Source organism: Crotalus tigris, unplaced genomic scaffold (assembly GCF_016545835.1).
Source record: "Crotalus tigris isolate CLP2741 ecotype Arizona unplaced genomic scaffold, ASM1654583v1 scf7180000018809.685583, whole genome shotgun sequence".
Lineage (NCBI taxonomy): Eukaryota > Metazoa > Chordata > Lepidosauria > Squamata > Viperidae > Crotalus > Crotalus tigris.
In genome coordinates, this window is record NW_024097207.1 from 541,137 (window position 1) to 565,733 (window position 24,597).

Sequence of the window (24,597 nt, forward strand, 5' to 3'; positions counted from 1 at the left end):
AACTGGGAGGGATCTTGGAGTCCTGGTGGACAATCAATTAAATAAGAGCCAGTAGTGTGTGGCAGCAGGCCATATTTAGGGGACAGATTATTGAATTAGGATCTAAGTGACATGGTGCCCTAGTGGTGAAGACACTTGCCTCTCACTTGGAAGGTTGAAAGTTCAATGTTAGGTAGCAGCAGATGTTTCTCTTTCCTAGGGTCAAAGAAAAAATATCTGCTGTGAACTCTGCATGGCATGAGGAAGGGCATCCAGCCAGTAAATGCTCAGCTCCCTCCAGTTGCCCCAACTCTACCCTGAATTAAGGGATTACAGGGTCATAAAAGGGAATTTTCATTGTTGGATTAGGATCAGCACCAATTGTTGTACTTTAACTTGACTTAATCAACTGTTATGTTAGTACCAATCACCGGTCTCATCACTAAGGCAGAATTATGGGATCAGAACATAGCAGGCATAATTTCTACCACTGTGTGGAAAAAGCCGTGTTAAACCAGCTATCTGGATGTGCCCTTTGATCATTTGAAGTTTATCTTCCATATCAGCTCTGAGTTTATTGATGTGATCATTTTAGATGCTTTCTGTCAAGTTTAGTGTTACTAACCTGCCCAAACTTGTTTCTCTATATGGACATGTGCTATTTCCTTGGAAATTATATATGTTTGATTCACGATTACTCTCTTCCAAATCAGACAGTATTTCCTCTATTACTACATGAGGAAATCTGTCCTTCCCCCATTTAAAAAAAAAGTCAAATAGCTAATGAAAAGGTTTCTTTCATTAGCATCTTGGTATCTTTCAGAATGCCGAATCATCAGCACCACCCAATTAGAAACAAATTGTCAGGCATTGTGTGTTTTTTGAGACATATTATGCTAAATTACTCAACAGAGGAAATATTACACTCTTGTGGTTAATGTTGAATTCAAGTTGAGTAACAGCTGCTGCGGAGAAAGATCAAAAGTGTTACTTCTCCATCGAGTACCCAAGGATGTATCTGAATAGTGGAAGTTTATAATATCAAATTATATATAACACATTTTACTGCCTCTGCCTCATTCACTCTTTCCTTCTCTTGCTTGTTGGCAGGGTAGTGAAGGCTACTCTGTTTTCCTCACATAAATATAAAATAGGAAATTATCCATGAATAAGTTAGTAATAGTCATACAAAAAAGATGTTGAGACTTTGGGAAAAGTTCAGAGAAGAGGAGCTAAGATGATTAAAGGCCTGGAGACTACAATATATGAAGAACAATTGCAAGAACTGGGTATGGCTACACTACACACTGTAGTATAAACCATAGTTTATGGACCACAATGCCTAACCTCTTATAACAATGAAAAAAATCACATTAGGACTTAGTGTAATATGTTAGTTTAGCCACAGTGTGGGTAGGAGTTGCAATACTGTATACGTAAAAGGCACAGTTTAAAAAATTGAAAAATATTTAAAGGTTGCCAGAGAGACTTAGAAAGTATTTTTGCTAGTTCAGTGCTATAAAGTTTTATATAATCAAGATTTTAAGTCTACTTGCACTGTGACACCTTCTCCTGGTTGTATGTGCTTTCTGTTGCTAATCAGAACATGATGAAATGTTGAGTCAGTCCACAGCTGGCTTTGTGAAACATAAAGCACAAAAATTTGAAAGCCAGATGAACCACAATAGCTGAGACAGAAACTTTGCTGCTTCTTAAACAAGGCGACCCAATTTCAAGATGAAACATATTTTGCTTTTATTTTGGTGTATTGCATTTTCTTATGGACTCCCCATCCTTTCAGAGAAGAGAAGCGAAGGACAAAACCAACAGCTTGCGCAGGTAACAATGCCACTGGGCTCCGAGAAATTTGGAATCAATGAGAACTTGGGCTGGGCTGTTGGGTTCTTCATATTTTTTGAGCTTGCTGTTTTCCTGCAGATGTTTAGTTACTGGTCTATGTCACAACCTCAGTGCATAGGAGAGAGAGATTTGCTGGTTTTACAATATAGGAGCTTGCCTTGCCAGTCTGGTTTGGAGTCTGGTTTTTTTTTTCTTAACCGGTCCTTGATTAAAGTGTTGTTTCTTCCCTTACTTATGTGAGTTCTGATGCTCTGCCTTTGCTTAAGACATCATCCTAATTTTGAACAGTTGTTACAGAAATTGTAGTGAGAAATTTGTGATGTATGGGGGGAGGAATTCTGGGAGTTGAAGTCCATGAGTCATAAAAGGCCAAGTTTGAAGATCCCTGTGTTAATGCAACTCCAAAGATCCAGTAATCCTACCCCAATCCAAAAAAAACACAGATCGCCTATCACATATGTTGCAAAGACAGTAAAAACTACTACATAGGATAGAGAAATAGAAAATTGACAAAAGACATATATGAACATATTGATAGTCCTTGCTTACAACAGTTCATTTAGTGACCATTTGATGTTACAATGGCATTGAAAAAAGTGACTTATGTCCATTTTTTCATACTTACAACCATTGCAGCATCCCCATGGTCATGTAATCAACTGATATGTGTTTGGCAACTGACTCATATTTATGACAATTGCAGTGTCCCAGAATCATGTGATCCCCTTTTGCAGCCTTCTGACAAGCAAAGTGAATGGAGAAGCCAGATTCACTTAACAACTGTATTACAACTGTGGCAAGAAAAGTCATAAAATGGGGCAAAGTTCACTTAACAACTGCCTCACTTAGCATCAGAAAATTGGGCTGAAATGTCATAAATCAATGACTACCTGTATATATATATGACTGTCAATTGACAGTCACAAGATGTGATGAACATTCTTAAAACTCAAGTCATAAAGAAGCACAATTAATCTCAGCAAATAAGAACCACAACTAAACTGTTGATATTTTAGGTCAAGCCAGCTCCAAAATTCATGTCAGCCTGGCATTCTGACAAGTCACATCAACAGATACAAATTTTGTATTTAGGAGAATGGCGGGCAGAGCACTCAGTATTAACTCCTGACCTGGACAGGATCATTTGTTTTACAACTGTTCAAACTTATGAGATGCTGAAAAAGTGATTTATGAATAGTCCTCAGATATATGACTGTTGCAGTAACATGATCAAAATTTGAGTGTTTGACAACAGGCATGTATTGACAATGGCTGCAGCATCCCAGGGTCCCATGATGACCACTTGTGGCGTTTCCAAGGAGTTTCTAACAAGCAAAGTCAATGGCCACTCAATGGCCACCTGATTTGCTTAATGACTATGGCAAAAATGTCATAAAATCCAGTGTAATTCACTTAATGATCAAATCACTTACTAATGGAAGCTCTGTTCCCAATTGTGGTCATAAGTTGAGAACTACCTGTAACAATATTGCTAAGAAATTGCAAAAATGAATATGCCATAACTATTCTATCAGCCAAACATATAATACATTATAGTGTATAACAAATTAATGTGAAAATCATGTATTAATTTGTATATCTACATGCTTTTCTGTTTTCATCAGGCATATATCAATCAGTTTTATGAGCAAAAAGCTGATCCAAGGCAGCGAGGCTGGAAGATAAATAATTTATCCTTTGTGGATAAAATCAAACAAATGCAAAACTTTTTTAGATTGAATGTAACAGGAAAGGTTGATGCTGAGACTCTAGAAGTTATGCAACAACCACGATGTGGTGTTCCTGATATTGGACAATATGTCCTGGCTCTTCCTGGATGGAGAAAAACCAAGCTCACATACAGGTAAAAATATTTTGTTGATGGACCAAATAAATGAGATGACATCAAGAAATTAATAACAATAATAATAATAGTAAAGTTGGAAGAGACCTTGGAGGTCATCTAGTCCAACCCCCTGCTCAGGCAGGAAACCCTATACCATTTCGGACAAATGGCTGTCCAGTCTCTTCTTAAAAACTTCCAGTGTTGGAGCATTCACCACTTCTGGAGGCAGGTTGTTCCACTGGTTAATTGTTCTAACTGTCAGGAAGTTTCTCCTTAGTTCTAGGTTGATTCTCTCTTTGATTAGTTTCCATCCATTGCTTCTTGTATTGCCTTCAGGTGCTTTGGAGAATAACTTGACTCCTTCTTCTTTGTGGCAATCCCTGAGATATTGGAACACTGCTATCATGTCTCCCCTCATCCTTCTCTTCATTAAACTAGACATACCCAGTTCCAGCAACCGTTCCTCATATGTTTTAGCCTCCAGTCCCCTAATCATCTTTGTTGCTCTTCTCTGTACTCTTTCTAGAGTCTTTGAGATATCCCCTGAATTGAGTCAACATGCATCAGATAAGAATAACATAGTACCTCCTTAGTTGTATACATAATAGATCTTAAGTAACAATGTTTTTGTCATAAACTCAGCATTCATAAGTTGAAAAATACTGAAAATTAAATGTCACTATTAAAACTTTATTTTAAACTGCAAAAATCAAACTTGAATATTTACAATATAGATATACAGTTTAGGATTTTGGGATTGCATTGCTTCTCCTGAAAGTTTGGGAAAACTTTAAAGTTCACTATAAATAGTATTTTTTAATATGATGGAAAAGAGAAATTATTAAGTACATGCCTGGGCACTAACCATATTAATCCATTTAATTTGATTTAATAATTTAATTTAAATGAAATAAAATAAAAGGAAAGTTAACTTATGCTTTAGCCATACCCACTATACCCCCAAAACCTAGCCTGGAGACATTGGATATTGCTATTTTGCAAAAATAATTCACTGGAAGAAAATGCCTTCTTAGGTAGAGGGAAGAGGAATTTGTTTCGCTCACATCTCAATAAAAAGTAAAAGTCATATGAATAATTCTAGCCAGGAACTGGCCAACATGAATTGGAAAAATTGTAGCCATTTGTCTCAATCTACTTGCTTCTGACTTGCATATTCATTTTTCAGTCCAGATCATTATTTGCCATAGTAGCACAAATGATTTTTTAACTGTTTTTCCCACCTTTCTTAATTTTATGAATAACTCAAGGCAGCACACATACCTAATGCCGCCTCCTATTTTCACCTCAACAACAACCCTGTGAGGTGAATTAGGTTGAGAGAGAATGACTGGCTCAGGGTCGCCCAATCAGCTTTCATGCCTTAGGTGCAACTAGAACTCACGGCCTCCCAATTTCTAGCTCGGTGCTTTAACAACTAGACCAAACTGTTTCAGTGAGAAAGTGTTCTGCATTATAATTTTCTTAGAATTATGAATTACACTCCTGACATGAGGAGAGCTGATGTGGATGCCTCCATCAAGAAGGCTTTTGAAGTTTGGAGTAAGGTGACACCTTTGACTTTCAACTGGATTCGCAGAGGGAGAGCGGACATCATGATAGAGTTCGCAACAAGAGGTAGCACCTTAAATCCCACAGCAGCTTTAGGTTTCTTTAAGCTCTTTCTATTACGAAGTGAGAGTAATCTCATATCATGTTGTCTTTCAGTGCATGGCCACTGCCCACGACAATTTGATGGACCTCTGGGTGTCCTTGGGCATGCTTTCCCTCCCGGCCATTACTTCCGTGGAAATGTGCATTTTGATGAGGATGAAACTTGGGTAGCCAGTTTGTATGGTAAGTAGTAATAAACCTTTCAGTTTTGAAGTTGCAAGAGCTATTTTAACGGTAGCTGTAGACCAGTGGTTCTCAACCTTTCTAATACCGCGACCCCATAATACAATACATTTATTTATTTATTTATGAGACTTATATACCGCTTTAAGTGCAAGCACTCTCTAAGCGGTGTACACCAGTAAGCAATGTATATATATATTTACATTACCCCCAACAGTCTGGGTCCTCATTTTACCTACCCCGGAAGGATGGAAGGCTGAGTCAACCTTGAGCCGGTGAGATTTGAATCGCTGACCTGCTAAACACAGTCAGCTAAAGTGGCCTGCAGTACTGCACTCTAACTGCTGCGCCACCTTCCCCATGTTGTGGTGACCCCCAACCACTTATACATCACCGGGTGCCAGGGGTGTGGCCAAAGAAAAGAGGAAAAAATGGCGGACAACCTTGTTTGGGACCCCCATGAAATGGTCGTTCGACCCCAAATGGCGTCCCAACCCACAGGTTGAGAACCACTGCTGTAGACAATCCTTCAAAGAAGACAATTCAGAATAATAGTGCAGGCATTAAAATGAGTATGACTGCATTGCTGTGCATGGTTATCTGAGTTGAAGTCCACTGAACCAAGTATGGAGCTTTCAATTATAGGCAGTGCTCGTGTTACGACTGTGAGCTCACAATTATGGTTGTAAATCATGACATTCAGAAAATGGGTCACAATGTGAGTGGACTCAATTATATGACATTTTTTAAATGGCTGTTAAGTGAATGTGTTGGTCATAAAGCAAACATGGTAGTTATTAAGTATAAACCATGGTCATTATATGAATGCCACATTCCTTAAGCAAACCTATTGTTCACTCTGGGTCCATTTTTCCAGAAATTGGAAGTAAACGCTGGCTGTTATAATGTTGTAAATTGCAATCATATGACCACAGGGCACAGCAAATGGCTATATGTAATTGTGGGCTGGTTGCTGAGCATCCAAAATGCAGTCACGTGACTTCAGGAAGTGGGTGGACATCAGAACTTTGAAACCAGGTCATAAATACCATTTTTGGGGTCCCCCATAACTCAAATGGTTGCTAAACAACTGGTCATAAACTGAGGACTACCTGTACATAAATTCAGTTATTATGGGATGATAAGCTTGAAGCAAACTTTTTCATCCATGAGGTTTTTTGAGACAAAGGCAGGTTTTACAGCTAACCAAGATAAATACGTAAGTAGGAACTCCATCAAAAGGAAAACAGGGAGGGGGAAATCTCACCTCTAATTATTCTGATTATTTTATGGCTTGCTCCTATCACTCAGAATTAGGATTACTTGAAAGTGTCATTATTCCATCATTTATTTACAGAGCAGAGAAGATCTAGAAATTATCCTGTTGCTCCAGCAGATGATGTCAGGACTCCTGTTTTGAAAAAAGCCCCAAAGCTGCATTCTTCTGCTGTTCCTCTCCCTTACTCCATCATTAGTAAGTTTAAAGATTCTCCACTCCATTCTACAAGCAATTCTTCCTTGTAAAAATGGGGGAATATAATGACATTTTATCTGTAGGTATGGCAGTGGGAACAGTCTACATCAATGCAAAATTCTTCTTCCATTTAAAAAAAATGAATACCTATAGCTGATTGAAACGTTTTATAAGTTTTCTTTGTATGGAGTTCTGCAGCTTCCAATATAAAAAGATAGTAAATGTTTGGATAGGGAATTGGTCTCTCTTGATCATCAATACAGTTCTCAACTTCAGCTGGAGCTCCCACTGGATGGGAAGCCAGAAAACTGCTGATGGAGTTTCATCAGCCAGAGGTAACACATAGAAAGCCCCAAAATGAATGTTCTATGGGCAAAAAAGGAGTAAGGATGGACAGCTTTGAAAAGATTAGATCCAGTTACCCTGTTTTCCTAAATTCATCTGATTGGATGTCCATCTTCTATGTGAGCCCCGGAGCTACACTGCTGATTTGCTATCATGTTCAGTGTGGCTGTCAATGGAAATGATTACAAACATAATGGGAATTATTACAATCCACTGCGTTGAACAGACTGGAAAAACAGGTATCCCACCACAATCTGCCTTGGCCATTATGCCCTGAAAATGTTGGGAATTGGGATATAGGAATTAATTGCTCCAGGCCCAGCCATGATTGCTTGCAAGGACACCTAAGAACACTTTAATATTAGAAGTATTGTATTAGTTCATCAAGTCAACCCTGAGGCCTGAACTACAGGAACAACTCATTGAATTTTGTCAGCAACACTTTCAAAAGTGAGGGGTCCTTGGTGGTCTCTGAGCTTGGTTGTTTTTTTGCAGACATTTCATTATCCAAACTAGGTTAACATCATCAGTGTTACCTAGTTTGGGTAATAAAATATCTACAAGAAAACAACCAAGCTCAGAGACCACCCAAAACCCCTCATTTCAATCCTGAGCTACAAATATTCACTTTTATTGGTACTTTCAAAAATGGCTTGCCAATCATTCTTCCTAGAGCTGGGATTGTCTGGTCCAAAGTCACCCAGCTGGTTTCTCATCGTCTCCCAGCTTAACTACTTGACCAAATTAGTTCTCTTGAAAATAGGTAAATTATACATTTTTTAAATAACTGTTCCTTACACAAATAAAACAGCGTCTCTTATGTAACTCTTTGTGAAATTCTATTGCATATTATATACATGTATTACAAATATCTCATTCTCTCCACATAAGCCCCAAATAGAGAAATCATATGTGAATTTACTTGAGACTGAATCCCAAGGAACTCAGTGGAACTTAGGTATGCATCTACAATCCATGTATAATTATGTTTTATTGGTTTATTTTTTTATTTGTTTAGAATTTAACCTGTTCCTTGTTGCTGCACATGAGATTGGGCATGTACTTGGCCTTGCACATTCTAATGATCCAAGAGCCCTGATGTTCCCCAATTATAAGCCCATTGACCCTGATGATTCCCCACTGTCTGAAGATGACATTAATGCTATTCAGGCCATCTATGGTAAGAAAAAAACCAGATGATCAGAAATGGATGATAACAAATTATAATTATGAACAAAAATTAAAGGAGTCTCATGGGTCATCTGACATGCTTGGGGGCTAGTCTAATGTAAGAAAGGAATGTTGGAAAGCACGTCTGGTATTTTTCCAGGCCCTTTTGACTACAGATAGTCCTAGAGTAATGACCACAACTGAGTCCAAAATTTTGGTTGCTAAACCAGGCAATTGTTGAGTGAGTTTTGCCCTATTTTATGATCTTTCTTGCCATAGTTGTTGAATGAATCACTGCAGTTGTTAAGTTACTAACAAGATTGTAAAGTGAATCTGACTTCCCCATTGACTTTGCTTGACAGAAGGTCGCAAAAGGTGTTCACATGACCCCGGAACACTGCAACCCTCATAAATACATACCAGCTGCCAAACATCCGAATTTTGATCCTGTGACCATGGGGATGCTGCAACGAGTGTGAGAAAAAGATCATAAGTAACTTTTTTCAGTGCTATTGCAACTGGTCAAAGGGTCACTAAACAAATGGGTTGTAATTCAAGGACTACCTTGAATTCATGAGTATCTGTATGATTGAGTTTCTTATAACTTTCAGAAAAGTGTCAAGCAAACTATCCCAAAGGTGCTTTTTTCATGAGGCAACTGGACTTCCATGTTTTCTTTGAAGACATTTCACTTCTCATCCAAGAAGCTTCTGTCAAGCAAACTACTTTTTATCGTTTTAGGTTAGCCAATTAATGAATATCTTCTCCCTCTCCCACGTCTTACACCAAATCATTGTTGAAATAGACATCCCTTCGTCCTCTTCACATTAAAAAAAAAATACTAGCATTTTCCTCTCTTATGCTCCATGTTGTACAGATATATTTATTAAATTGATTCTCCATTGCGTTCTGAAAGTTTAATATTAATGATAGATATTCAAAATGGCCAAGTTCCAGATACTGCAGGCCTTGGCTGAAGTTGCCCCAGCCAAGATAAAACAGGTTGAACAAAAGCCATCCTTCCTATCCAGAAATATAAGAGAATGGAAACTTCTTGGCTTAAAAAAAAAACCCTTTCAAATTCTGAAACACAAAACCTTTATGTTGGTGTATATAGTTGCCAAGGTCACAGTTGCTATGCCAGTGTTTTCTGAGAACCAACTGCAACAATTCCATTGTGTCATTTAAGGATCATTTATATGGCTACAGCAACAAATTTGGAAGAAATGCTTGAAGTAATAGATTCAGGTTGCAGGCAATGCTCCAGGATCTCTTGGACCACTCTAGAATCTCTTCTGTAGCATGCCAAGCATGCCTACTTTATTGCTTGAAAAGCAACAGAAATATGATTAGTTTCAAATATCCCCTGCAAATTCAATATGATACACTATGTTTGGGCATACCACAATGTTGTTAATTTGCCTTTGGCTTGGCATCTTGTGTGAACTCAGGTGATCATTGCGTATTCAACAAGCTATGATTATATATATCATGGTTCAGTTCAATATGAGAACACAGCTAGTACGCTGGCAAAATCAACCTGTTGAATTATTGTGACAATACAGAGAAATTGCAAGCAATAATTCAGTCTGAACATGAGCATCCAAAAAGAGCCCATGATGATGTTATGTGTGTCATGAAAGCATTCTGAAAATGATGCAATGATGTAATTAGATAAAAATCACATATATTGCATAATTCACTCCATTTGTCCACAATCTTTCCACTCAGAGAATAAGCGTTATGATTAATCATATTCCATCTGATTATTTTAGGACCATCACAAAATCCTTCCAATGAACCGGTGAAGCCAACAGTACCAAAAGCTTGTGATCCTAAACTAAATTTTGATGCCATCACTACCTTCAGAAGAGAAGTGATATTTTTTAAGGGAAGGTAAACAGGATTTGCTTACTATATAAAGGGAGAACGACAGAACAGCTGCATAGTACATATGTGGCACGTTGAGTAGCTTGACATCGAAAATAAAATCTTTTCCACTCTCGACCCCCACCTAGTGTTCATTTGTAGCCTCATCATAGTTGTCCCAAAGGTGTTTTTTCTTTTTAGTTTTTCCTTGAAGACATTTCACTTCTCATCTAAGAAGCTTCTTCAGTTCTGAAATAAAGAAGCTTGGATGAGAAGTGAAACATCTTCAAGGAAAAACAAAGGAAGTCCAGTTATCTCTGGAAAAAGCACCTTTGGAGCAGCCATTACCTGGATGCCTGAGGATGTCCATAGACCTCTTGCCTCATCATACTTTTCTGACTCCGTTGCAGAAAGTTGGCAACTTTGTTCCATTAAAACGTAACTGTAAGTATTTATACTTCACAATTTATTCACTCACTATAAACCTTAGAATAACACCAGGATTATTTTCTTCCAAATTGCACATGGATTAGAATTTAGAGGGAACCAATCAAGGTAGGATTTGCAGCAAATAATACATGGCTGAACCATTAGATTACAGAACTATAGGTTTCTAGCTCAAAAGGATTCTTATTTTCTTAGTCCTTGAAGTCTGAAATCTTACTAGGATGACTCTCCAGAAAACATAGGGGGCCTTACTTCTGAGTAAATATACAAGCCATTGCACCAAAAATGTTCTTATGTTCAGCTTTTGTCCCTAATTATACCCTTCTAACTATGTTAGACTTCTTCCCTTTATTAGTAAATTGATTTACAATTAAAACAGTTGTCTATTTTAATTCACAAAATAATTATTTTTAGTAATAGGAAATGTACCATCATATTCATTGCAGGAACATCTGGAGAGTGTATCCTACTAACTCTGAAGTGGACATGGAATCAATTTCTACTTTGTCACCTCTGCTGCCATCTGGAATCCAGGCAGCTTATGAAAATATGAATGATCAGTTTTTTTTCTTTAAAGGTAAGACATTAAGGCTTATATTATTTGAATTAGAAGTTTAGGAATGAAAAACCTGCAGTCCTGGAGTGATACATATGGCTCCTGCACTAATTTCAAAAGCTCTCTGCAAACATACCATGCGGGTCTCTGAGAATAGTAATGTCTCTAACAACCAGCTGTTGGAGAAGAGGAAACAAGATGTAAATAAGAAAAAGAAAAGCAAAAAGGCGGGGGAGGATAGACAAAAGCAGAGATGGCACTGAATTTTCAAGGCTAATAGCCAAGTTCATTTGTGGCAAAGGAGCAAAAATCTGCATGATGATTTGACATAGCCCTCCTGAGCTGGCTAATAGCTTGCCTGGATATAGGAACTAAGGGAGATTTAAGACAGGGACATGCAAATTGAAAGGATTCTGTAAATGAAGAAGAATGTTTGCTTTTGATGAAAGACTCTTGTATACAACTCACATTGGGTTTTGCTTTAAGAAAAAGACTGAGAGCTGCCCAGAGTTGATTAAAAGATGGGTGGCTATAAGTGTTTTTAATAGAATAAATGAATAAATAAAATTAAAGAAAAATAAAGAGCCCTATATACTTAGACGGGCAGCCATCATTCATTTAAATTGATTAGATAAATATAGATAAATAGACATAGATTAGATAGATAGATAGATAGATAGATAGATAGATAGATAGATAGATAGATAGATAGATAGACAGACAGACAGACAGACAGACAGACAGACAGAAAACAAACAGTCAGGTAGACCGACAATGGAGATTATTAAATTTGAAAATCTTTGACCTTCTTTCCTCCTATATCTTTCAACAGGTAATAAATTCTGGATGATTAGTGGGCTTCAAATGCAGCCTGGCTATCCCCAGTCCATTGACAAGTTGGGATTCCCAACAAACACTGAGAAAATCGATGCTGCTGTTTTTGATAAAGATACTAGAAAAACCTATTTCTTTGTTGGTAACCATTACTGGAGGTAAGTTCTCTTAAAGAACCCCTTTTAAAAATAATAAAGGTCACATTGAGCCTTAGAAAGAAAAGATGGAAGGGGGATATTAAAGTGATCTTTAAATACCATTTTAAAAATATTTTTATTGAAAATTTTAAAGTAAATAGTAAAAGAAAATGCAGAGTACATTCAGAAAGTAGGGAAAGGAAAGAAAAAAGACTTTTAAAGCAGGGTTCCCCAACCCCGGGGCTGTGGCCCACCTCTGGGCTACATCTCTTTCAGGACCAGGCCACAGAAGCAGTGGGTGAGGTGCTCACACATGTAGCTCCACTATTGTGCGCAGTGGGTGGGCGAGCATGCATAGCTCCATTTGTGTGAGTGGTGGGCCCATGTGCCTGCCGCTTGCACAAATGGAGCTGCGCAAAAGTTGTTGGGCTCATACAGAGGACAGACTTCTCGAGAATGCTTTAATTTCAAATACTGCACCAAGCTCCGGTTAGCAAACTCTAATATTTTATTTTCATGTGCCTATCTCTGTGTCCACGTATACACACACACATTTTACAAAATTTATATATAAGTATATACACACACAAACTTTTAATATGTTTATCTAAAAAGGAAATGCACAAACTACAACCTACAGCCGTCAGTCCATTGGTATAGTCCTGGGATACCTTCAAAAGTTATTTTTTTAATTCAGATTTTTTTACAGGACAAAAGAAAAATATTAATATTATGTATATTGTAAACAATTCTTTAACTGCATTTAATTATTTTCAACTTTAATTGTTCATATTTAAACCAAAACAAATTTAGCCTTATCTCACATCAAACCAAATTCAATTTTTTATTTTAGCATTACCCACTTTTTGGTCATAGTCTACTTTTTTTTTTTTTCAAATGAAGCTAGCTAGCATACCTCAGCTTTTAACCCCTGTTACAATTTTTATACATCCTTGTTCTAGAACTCATATGTGACAATACATTTCATCTCTAAAGCAACTGTTCACACTAAATATAACACAAAAGCACTAACAAACACTGCATCCAAATGTACTGATATGGAAAACAGAATATGGATATGAATTATATTCATAAATATATTCATGAATACATAAATCAATATTTATGTAAATATATTTCCTACATTTACAAATATTTATATATTACTTCTGTTACTATCCAAACAGTCGGCAAATAGAATGTGAGTCATTTGTGATGTATTGCATTGTTCTCCATCTGAATCTGTTCTCTTGTATCTAATCCATCTTCCTCAACATTACATATTACACCAACAGCTATTCTCACTATCTGTGTGGTAGCATAGTGGTTAGAATACAGTATTCCAGGCTAATTCTGCTCACTGCCAGGAGTTCGATCCTGACCGGCTCAAGGTTGACTCAGCCTTCCATCGTTCCGAGATCGGTAAATAAGGACCCAGATTTCTGAGGGCAATAGGCTGACTCTGTAAACCGCTCAGAGAGGGCTGTAAAGCACTATGAAGTGAAGCAGTATATATGTCTAAGTGCTAAGTGCTATCTTACACTAGGACCATGGGATGAATTCGCACCAGGCACATCTTGCATCTAATATGTTCCTTAAATTGTATTTTTCAGGTATGATGAAAATACTCAGTCCATGGATGAGGGTTATCCAAGGAATATAAGGGATGATTTTCCTGCAATTGACGAGAAGATTGATGCTGTCTTCCAGCTCAATGGTAAGGAAAAAAAGGCATTTTCTAATGTGGATCTAAAATGTGGATCATGGATTTGCTTACAGACATAGGAACTTGTCTACTATCATTATTTATTTGTATGTATGTCACTTTCCCATGGCAGTGGTACTTAAAAGTACTATACTGCATCACAAGACAATTCACTTATAATTACCTTTATAAAGAAAAATTGGTTAACAACAAAACTTAAACAGTTTTACTAAACGGCATAATGATATGCTTTATAGAGTGGTCTTCTGTAGTCAGTATTAAGGACTAAAAGCTGAAATGCAGAAATGTTATCCAGAAACAAATAAAAAGGCTTTGAATTAAAGTTCATATTTTTGAATGAAACTTGCAAAGATTTGTCACTTTTGAGCTTGCCTCTTAGCATCATCTCTACAATCACAACACAGCTGAAAGAGTGGAGATTGCCTCTACTAATCCTTTGTCTATTATACTTTCTATAGCATTTACAAATTTGGAGGGAGGGATCCTTGGTGTTCTTTGAACTTGGTTGTTTTCTTGCAGATATTTCATTCCCTCACTAGGTAACATCATCAGTGCTAGCAGGTCAATTGAACAATTCAACTCTGAGCTACAAATATTCTCCTCTGTTGGTTTATAAATTTACAAAGCCTGCCTCATGCCATCCAGGTTTTTTTTTAACTGATGGCACTGTTTCAATGTCATGTTTCTATCATTTTTCTATAATACAGTGTCTTTCCTTTTAGGATTCTTCTATTTTTTCCATGGATCCAAGCAGTGGGAATTTGATCCGAAGACTAAACGAGTGATTGGTGTAATGAAGAGCAACAGTTGGCTTAATTGCTAGAAATTGTCTTAAAACACAATTCCTGTAAGAGGAAAATAGTATACAAATGATTCTGTTATACAACTATGAATTGTTATATATCACAGATAATACATGGGAAGCAAAAATTCAGAGGATCACTAGATGGCAGTAAAGAAATATTGAAAATTAGCTTTTTGCTGTCCTCGGGATGGTTGCAAAACTGTTACGTGCTCCTGTTTACTTATAAAATATGATCTTTTTTTAAACATCTATATTTATTCAATGCATATAAAGCTTTAACAAGACGTTTAGCTGCTTATAAAGAATGTTTGCATTTTCTGCTGTGATTTGTGCACAGTATGCATGTTTGATACCTAATAAGCAACACTAACTTCTCAGATATGCATTGGCTGGGGAATATGTGCAAGATTGCCAATTTAATGCTATGCATTCTGAAATAGATTTGCCATTTTACAGAAAACACTATTTGCTTTTAAAATAAGACAAGAAAACAATAAAAACAAGTGTTATATTAGAAAATGCTTTTCATATTAAATACAAGATGCAGAAGTTACATTTAGAAAAATATTATTTAATAAAGTTGGGTTGAAGGTTCTGAGTAGATGTAATGCGGGAAACCCACCCTTCAGATAAACAGATATGTTAACAAGTTTTGGTTAGGAAAAATCTGTTTTTTATTCTTGTTTATTAATTAGTTAAACAAATGGCATGATTTGCAAATTCAGTCAGCATAAAGTCATTGCCTCTATTCCCAAAGAGTTTAAAACTGTGCTTACACATTGCATTATACCACAGCTTACTTTGGCTAAGTACATAAAACATGCTTCTCCACCTCCTCCATCATCATCATCAACAACAACAACAACAACATCATCATCATCATCATCATTCTCTCTCTCTCTCTCTCTCTCTCTCTCTCTCTGTGTGTGTGTGTGTGTGTGTGTGTGTGTGTGTGTGTGTGTGTGTTGATCTGGAACAGCAAATAAAGGAGGCTTTGATTAGGTTTCACATATTTTTCAGGGCAAGACATCATGATATAATGAGGATTTTTAAATCAGGAGAGATGAATGCCCAGGAAGGGAGTAGAGTACCACATTACAGTCAAATAGTACCTACTGCTTTTATGCATACATAGTTGTATAAAACTTTATCATGTCTATCCATCCCATTTTTTTAAAATTCCTTTTATTAGAGGTATTGAGAGTTTTTGTTGTTCAGTCACTAAATCATGTCTGACTCTTTGTGACCCCCATGGACCATAGCATGCCAGCCTACCCCGTCCTCTACCATCTCCCTGAGTCTACCCAGACTCATGTTCATTGCATTGATGACACTATCTAACCATCTCATCCTTCTCCTTTTGCCTTCCATCTTTCCCAACATCAGGGTTTTTTTCAAATGAGCCCTCTCTTCTCATTTGGTAGCTAAAGTACTTCAGCTTCAGTATCTGTCCTTCCAAAGGACAGTCAGGGTTAATTCCCTTTAGGATTAACTGATTTGATCTCCTTGGACTGCAAGGAACTCTCAAGAGTCTTCTGCAACACCACAATTTGATAACATCAGTTCTTTGATGCTCGGCTTTGCTTATGGTCCAACTCTCACAGACATACCACAGCTCTGACTATATGGACTTTTGTCAGCAAGGTGATGTCTCTGCTTTTTAATATGCTTTCTAGGTTTGTCATAGCTTTCCTCCCAAGGAGCATGTGTGTTTTAGTTTCATGGTTGCAGTCACCTTCTGCAGTGATTTTGGAGCCCAAGAAAATAAAATCTGTCACTGCTTCCATTTGTTTCCATTCTATCTGCCAGGAAATGATGGGACCAGATGCCATAACGTTAGTTTTTTTTTTTTTTTAATGGTATTGAAAGTAGGAGCTCTCAAATGTTTGATGGTCTGTTTTCAATACATTTTCAACTCCATGACAGAATTATGCACACTCTTTTCAATGAAGAACATTTTAAATTAATAGAAGGATATCAGAATATTAAGTTTATTTTCATTCCATTTTTCTGATATGTTCTGTTTGCTGCTTCATAGCTGCAGCATATTTTTTTCCTAATACTTGTGTTTTTGTGCACATACATCTATGTGCACAGAATTGTCAAATTGATGTGCATCAGTTTACTTTTCTTTGTACTGCTCATTTGTCATTTTTGTGGGTACTCATGCATGTTTACGGAAATCCTTTTGGAGCAGATCACAAATCACTTGAAGAACAATTCAGAATAAAAAAAACTAATGTAAACATTCTGCCATTCATTTATCACTTCATGATCTGAACTTTGAACTCAACCACTCCTGCACGAATAGTGAACACATGTTATTATGATGCCCAGTAGAGCATTTTAATATGTAAAAGAATTAAAGCAACAGATTTACGTTCAGAAAGCACAGATGTACAATAGTTTGCTATTTTCCATAAGATGTGTCTTCAGATCTGTGAACGGTATGCCAGTCCACTTGTGCCATCTAGTGCAGGGCTTTTCAACCAGCGGTACAGGTACCACCTGTGGTACATTGGCACCTGGCAAGTGGTACATGACCATCCTAGAAAAGTAGCGGGGGAGGGGAATGAGCTGAATTGGTGGCAGCACCGCACAAGCCTGAGTGAGAGATGGCTGGAGCTGCAGAGCTGTCAGGGCTCAGCGGAAGCACCAGGATCAGTACCACTTTCCAGATGATTGGCGCTTCTTCGGGGCTGTCAGGGCTCAGTGGAAGTGCCAGAATCAGCGCCAGGCTCCAGCTGGAGCTCGGTGCTGATCCTGTTGCTTCTGCAGAGCCCTGAAGAAGCACCAATCAGTTGGAAAGCGGCACTGATCCTGACGCTGAGCCCAGAAGAAGCACTGATCAGCTGGAATGTTGCAGCATCTCCAGGGTCTTGTGATTTACATTCAGATGCTTGGCAACTGATTCATATTTATGATGGTCACAGTGTCCCAGGGTTATGTGAAGTGACCAAAACCTGCTGCAACCACCCAGCAGACGGGGGGAATAAAAACCAAATACTCCCCACCCCACCCCCGCTGCCAATCCTCAACAGAAATGCTCACAACAATGAGAACCTCAGACAGGAGGAAGAGTGCCGCTGGGTGGGCAGGCAGGTGTCGTGCTTGGCTGTGGCTTGTGGGAGCACTTTTTTCAGTGCCATTGTAACTTTGAAGAGTCACTAAGCGAACTGTTGTAAGTCGAGCACTACCTGTACTTTATCACTTTTTTCCTTTGGGAGGGTCATCAAGTTTTTGACACCTTGCTAGGCGACTGGTGGTACTCGGATGTTGCCATAGCCTAAAAGTGGTACAATGGGTGAAAAGGTTGAAAAGTCCTGATCTAGTGGATTTACTGCTTTTTAAAATTTCCACCATCTGGACCATTCCTAACACCCTATGAAGAGTTGGAAAATCCCTTTTTCTCATTCTTTCTTCCAAGTATTCAGTTCCAAAAGGCTATGCTCAAATGATTTAATAAAAAGAAATAGAATTTAGGAACACCCCCACTGTATATCTTTAATTTTGCTAATGTAACACATAGAAATGCTGCAGCAGTGATGATCAGACAGGGTGTCCACTGAAATAAATTCCAAAAGAGTCACCATGTTAGTTTGCTGCTGCTCAACTATGAATTATGGCACCTTAAGGACTAATAATGTGACCCTAAGTAAGCATATAATTGCAATCATTTTAATAGATATACAGGTAGTCCTTGATTTACAACCACAATTGAGCCCAAAATTTCCATTGCTAAGTAAGACAGATGTTAAGTGAATTTTGTCCCATTTTACAATCTTTCTTACCACAGTTGTTAAATGAATCACTACAGTTGTTAAGCTAGTACAGCTATTAAGTGAATCTGGCTCTCCCATTGATTTTATTTGTCAGAAGATCACAAAAGATGATCACATGACTCCAAGACATTGCAACTGTCATAAATACATGCCAATTGCCATGGGATCACCGGTGGGATTGAGCCGGTTCACACCACTTCGGCAGAAATGGTAGCTAATTTTTTTGTGGCCCAGGCCCAGAACGGACTTCCGGAAGTGGCATCCACACAGAGAACCGGTTGTTCACATATTTGAATCCCACTACTGCACGGGATGCTGTAAAGATTGTGTGAAAAATGGTTGTATGTCACAAGTTTTTTAGTGCTATTGTAACTTTGAATGGTCACTAAACAAATGGTTGTAAGTTGAGGGCTACCTGTATAGTGTTTTGTCCTGAGAAAACATATTATGTAACATTCAAAGAAAGAAACCTATAAAGCCATTATCGATAAACTTGATCAGTTTTCTAGTTATTGAAACAATTACCTTTAGGTGTTATACCCAGTGTATGTGTGTTTATGTTTCTTTATGTATGCAAACAAAACACATAGACATACCATGTTTCCCTGAAAATAAGACCAGGTCCTTTTTTTTTGCCCCCAAAAGAGTCACCAGGTTTTATTATATTATGTCTTTTATACTCACCTCCAGCACCGACAGCCCCACCCAGCTGGTCCACTTCTTCTGGGGCTGAAGGAATAGCTTCATTCTGTAGCTGCATTCCTGCCTGCATTTTGCAATCAGGCAAAAGACCTCACAGAAGAAGTGGGCCAGCAAGGACCTGGCTGCCAGGTAAGTGGGTGTGGGACTCTATCCCCGCCCTAGCTTGATTTTTAAGTGTGTGCCTCACCCCAAAACGAGGGCTTATTTTGGGGGTAGCACTTATATTAGGCCCACCCCCAAAAAAAAATCAAGCTAGGGCTTATTTTGGGGGTAGGCCTTACTTTTGGGAAAACACTGTATCTACTATTTCATAACATCTTATATATGTGGGGTGGAGTGTCAACATCCAGCTCGAGAATCCAAATAAAACTCCAGGTTCATTCCATTTCCGAAAATCTTATTGTTTATTGAACACACGGCATGGTAATGTCAAAGCAAAACTAACTTTGAGGTTCCCAGACACCAGTTCCTAGAATTAAACAATAATTTCTCTGGCCAAACCCCCACCCTCTCACATAGTCCATAACAGTCACGTAGCTGCCAAAGTTTCATTCACAACATGGGTGTTCCTTAACAAAAGTATGCTTCATTAGGATTGGTATGCCATAGGAAGAATCAGATGAGGCAGTTCTCAAATTTGATGAAACTTCAGCTCACTTTCCCATCTCATTCAATCAAAGAAAAACTTCTAGTAAGTTTCAGAGGTGAAAGGAACCTGAGACAGCCAACTTTTCTATAAAAAGCATAGTGATATTCCTGCAGATTCCCCATTATGTATTAATCATTATAACTGGACCATTCAGCTGGCTATCTGTCTAAAGCAGGACTAGAGGTCCCAGTTTCTAGTCTGTTGTGTTAACTATTGCACCAAACTCGCTCTTAAAACATGCAAACAGAAGGTGAGAAAAGAGAAGAGATAGCAAAAAGTCTATCTTGTAATTAAAACTTGTGCCGGTTTGTTAAGAATTGGGTTTTCTACTGTAAAAAAAAATTCCTGTCAGGAGTTTTCTTGAAAAATGGACAAACCTTTTCTGTCTTTTGCACTGTGCACTCAAAAGAAAGGTGGATTAAGTGCTTGGATTAAGTGACTGCACAGTTATGAGCTGGATTGGGAAGCAATTCTAGGGTAGCCATGCCCTAGAACAGGGGTAGGCAACCTTGGCTCTTTTATACTTGTGGACTTCAACTCCCAGAATTCCTGATTCAGCAGGATATATCTAGTAGGTTAGAAGGCTATAGCTTTAGTCTGGCAAGTTTCTGTCCATTAGATATCAGTAAATAAAGGATTGAACTCAACTGGATTTTATCTCTGTCTCATTTCTGGGCTTGGCCTGACAGAGGATCACCAGATGGATTCAGGAAGATCTGTAACCAGAAGGAAATCTTCCAAGAAAAAAAATAATCAAAACTGAGTTATTCTGGAACCCAAAAGGCAGAAAATAATATTTTACAGCTCCTGTTCAGGTTGTAAGACAGGTGACTAAATTGAGTGTTGAGTGGATTCCAAGCAAAATACTATAAACTAAAGGAACACTGTTTTAATATTGGTAAGCTAGTCTGAGATTTTTTTTTTTTTTTTTTTTTTTGAGCTAGTATAATAGTAAGAAGGAGTAACCTTGAGGAACAAGAGAAAGAGCCGTTGCCAGTCAGATAAAAGAAGTCCAGGACAAAACAGTAAGCCAAGAAACTATCTCAGATAGGATCCTTTCTAGTTCTCATGAAGATAAAGGAAGATGCATTTGGATTATAAAGTTTTATTACTATAACTTTACAATAAAAATAGTTTTAATATATATTATTTTAATTTCCTAATCTGAGCTGCCTTAAAGGGCTGACAATTACAGATACATTCAAAATAACTAATAATATGTGCATAATTTCCATCTTCCTTCCTTCCTTCCTTCCTTCCTTCCTTCCTTCCTTCCTTCCTTCCTTCCTGCCTTCCTTTTCTGTCATATAAGGATATATGTTATTTTTTAAAATAAAAATACATTATTGGACCTTTTGGCTTTATGTCTGTGCTTCTAGGAAGATATACAGTCACGGTGGTTAAATTTCTGGTTCCATCACACAAATACATTATAGGATATAATTGCTGTGCCTAAAATGGAGGCTGCAAGAGGCTGCAGCCTGCATATTCATTTGCTTTTTTAGCTGCACCACCTGAGATGCAAAAGTATACCTGTACAAGATGCAAACAGAAGAACAACGCCCACATTTTGAACACAATTGTAGTTTAAAAAGTGCTGTGGGTTTCTTTGCTGAACATACCTCTTGACACCGATGATTCTTTCACCGAGGTGTCTTGCCATAGAGAAATACAGAAGAAAATTATTTCAAGAATGAAATCATGCTCTCTCTATCTCTCAATTGAAGCTTTCTCACAGAGCCGTGCTACGCATCATGGGAGAATAGATAGAGAATCACAATGGTCAAAGGTATCATAGGCTAAAGAATAAGACATTTTTACCCTTGACCCTCCTCCGAAAAATTATGCTGACAAAATTCAGTGCCATGTTAATGAAATTTCAGGCCATATAGGGAGGCTGGCCCTGACAAGCTGCTTACGCAGTAGCCTTCTGGTTGGTTAATGTTGGTGGTGCAGCAAAGTTGAGACACTCCAAAGAAGGAAGTGCTATGTTGGGCAACATTGTAGATTCAAACTTTATTTGTTCGAAGATGAAATCTTGAGCACAAGATTCAGGTTATGGAAAACTTGCTCCTTAGAGAACCCATCCTTTTTGTCTTGAACTTCCTTGGAATTTGTATGATGCCTCCTCTTACACTCCTTCCAAAACCTGGAGATTTTTTTAAAAAAAACTGGACAGCCACCTGTCTGAAATGATATAGGGTTGGACTAGAAGACCTCCAAGGTCCCTTCCAGCTCTGTTCTGATCATTATTATAACCTCATGCTGCTTTACTACTAAATTGGCTAGACTTTCATCTATACTATGTATACACATCATGAAATTTATCTGTATTATAGTATACATTATAATTTAGTTATCATAATATATTTAAGGGTGTGATTCGGCTTAGGCCCTACAAGTAGCCTTCTAGTGTGAGGGTTACTTTAATTTGTGAGGCAGAAGTTGAGAAATAGACACAGAAATGGAAGATACAGCTGGACTGAGAACCCTAAGCGTGCGATTTACCATCTTCCCAGAAACCTCAAAAATAATTCATTGAAATCCGTGATAAACAGGAAGTCAAGGAAAAATGAAATCTGGGGTAAGCCAGATCAGGAAGCGCATAGAGGAAAGATTTCAGGAATGTTACTATACTGATATAGGGTACAATTTTGAAAGACTGTTTCCCTCTACCTCCTCAGAGAACACTATCTCTCTCACACCCAGGTTTGAGACATCAAGTGAAATGACCCCAGAAGAGAGGTGGCACCAGCTGCCAAACCACCATGACTCTACGGTAAGAGGCAAAGGAGGGGTGGGAAAACCTCTAGGACAGTGGTTCTCCACCTGTGGGTCGGGACCCCATTTGGGGTCGAACAACCATTTCACGGGGGTCACCAAACAACACAGTCTGCCATTTTTTCCCCCTTTTCCTTAGCTATGCTACTCCCTTTTATTCTATTGGCTTTTGAAAGCCAATAGAATAGACTCTCTTGAATAGAGTCTAATTCTATTGGCTTTCAAAAGCCAATAGGAATTGTCCAGGCTGTCTCTGCCCTGCTGAGCCCACCAAAAATCCCATTCTGCAAACAGTGCTGCACCAGTTGAGTAGTCCTCAACTTACGACCGGTTGAGTAGTCCTCGACTTACGACCGGTTGGGGGTCACGGCATTAAAAAGGTTGCGAACCACTGTTCTAGGAGATGATTTTGGACTCCAGCTTCTTACTTTATGGGTTAGCAGTTATAAGTCACTGGGAGTATTAGATGAAGGAGGAGAACGTCATTGGCTGTAGGAAAAGAGCCATAGAAAGGAAACATGACAAAGTTCCTTCACTGTAATTAGCTTGTTATAAATTTGTTTCAAGATTGTGATATTACCTTGACTAGCAGTAAACCTGTCTTTCTGAAATCTGTGCGGTTCTTGTTTCTTGCGTTTATCCCCTATGGTAAGAAGACAACAAAGAGGCCAATAAAAGAGTATTGAAAAAAGATCTCCAAAAGTAGAAACACAGAGGCTAATAGCAAATGGCTCCCAGCATGTTTATATAGTGTGTTTGCTAAGTATTTAATATACCAATAATACATTTAATAATGCAGTATTATTTCAGTAGACCTGTTCCAAAAAGCCAACTTTTCTTGCTTACAATACATTGTATTCTACTTAATGTCTACGAAAGCATGTGCAACACAAAGTCTTCTCCAACTTCTCCAAGAATAGAAGATAGGTTGGACTCCCAGACAATTGAAGCACAACACAAGTAGAATACCACCACCCTATGATACAACTTTCTTCTTCATCTTGGAGTTGATGAAAGAAGCAAGAATTGCTCCAAAACCTGGACTAGCCTTTGAAAAGCCTTTAACAGCTGCAATAAACTATTTCACTCTAACATGATACTTAAACATAACTGAGTATATTTCAGAGAGAGTTCATATTCATTTAGAAAAATGCTGATTTATGTGTCAAAGTACCATGTAATTTAGTAAGCCGATACAGGGCAACAACACTGCAATACATCCAGAATGGGCTTTCATTGTGATTTTGCACATCATACACAAACTATGCTATAATTGTACTGGTTGTTCATAAACACCTTTCAAAATATAACCCAGAAAGCTTACACTTAAGATAATTAACAGTAATAGGAGTTTGTCAAACTATTCATATGTCTTTGAGAGTAAACACATTTATATATCTTTTGGCAGTACTTATTAAGTAGGTGAAAGTAGATAAATTAGAAGACCCATCCAACAGGCACATGCAACAGACAGAGAATGTACAATAAGCCCAAAGTCAATCTTTCCTCTTCACAGCACTTGCATCTACTGTGATTATGAAACTTCCTTCAGTCCAATACCTTATACATATGCTTGCACCACAACAGATGGCTTCATTGTGGTTGATGTCTTTGGGTCATCCTGTTGAGGTATTCATAGATCCCTTTTTGCTTCTGTTTTCATGCATACATGCAAGAGAATTAAGTGATTTCATAAGGCCAACTCACTTAAGCAATCACTTCACAAAAGAACATAACAGATTACGTTCTTCCATTGACTGTTGTATATCTTCAAGCAACAG

The 24,597-nt window shown here is 37.9% G+C and overlaps 1 protein-coding gene and 1 long non-coding RNA gene across 2 annotated transcripts in view; one reads left to right on the plus strand and one right to left on the minus strand.

Annotated features, from left to right (window-relative positions):
* Positions 1 to 1,651: 1,651 nt before the first annotated feature.
* On the plus strand, positions 1,652 to 15,149 carry LOC120313874 (matrix metalloproteinase-27-like). The gene is made up of 11 exons (XM_039356256.1): positions 1,652 to 1,818; positions 3,465 to 3,703; positions 5,172 to 5,320; positions 5,411 to 5,539; positions 6,897 to 7,013; positions 8,377 to 8,538; positions 10,304 to 10,424; positions 11,291 to 11,421; positions 12,233 to 12,392; positions 13,985 to 14,088; positions 14,820 to 15,149. The coding sequence occupies exons 1-11, from the start codon at positions 1,717 to 1,719 to the stop codon at positions 14,918 to 14,920; spliced, it is 1,515 nt and encodes a 504-aa protein (XP_039212190.1). The 5' UTR covers positions 1,652 to 1,716; the 3' UTR covers positions 14,921 to 15,149.
* A 7,968-nt stretch (positions 15,150 to 23,117) lies between these two features.
* Positions 23,118 to 24,597, minus strand: part of LOC120313879 — an 87,477-nt gene continuing 85,997 nt past the window's right edge. The window contains exons 3-4 of the long non-coding RNA XR_005558279.1: positions 23,397 to 23,459; positions 23,118 to 23,305 (exon numbers count right to left, since the gene is read on the minus strand). This is a non-coding gene — a long non-coding RNA (uncharacterized LOC120313879). The remainder of the gene's footprint in view (positions 23,306 to 23,396; positions 23,460 to 24,597) is intronic.

Excerpts from the sequence above, each read along its gene's own strand:
- LOC120313874 (XM_039356256.1), top strand. The coding sequence starts at position 1,717 with ATGAAACATATTTTGCTTTTATTTTGGTGTATTGCATTTTCTTATGGA. Across the intron at positions 3,704-5,171 it reads AAAACCAAGCTCACATACAG|AATTATGAATTACACTCCTG; the intron begins GTAAAAATATTT and ends TAATTTTCTTAG. Across the intron at positions 12,393-13,984 it reads GTTGGTAACCATTACTGGAG|GTATGATGAAAATACTCAGT; the intron begins GTAAGTTCTCTT and ends TGTATTTTTCAG.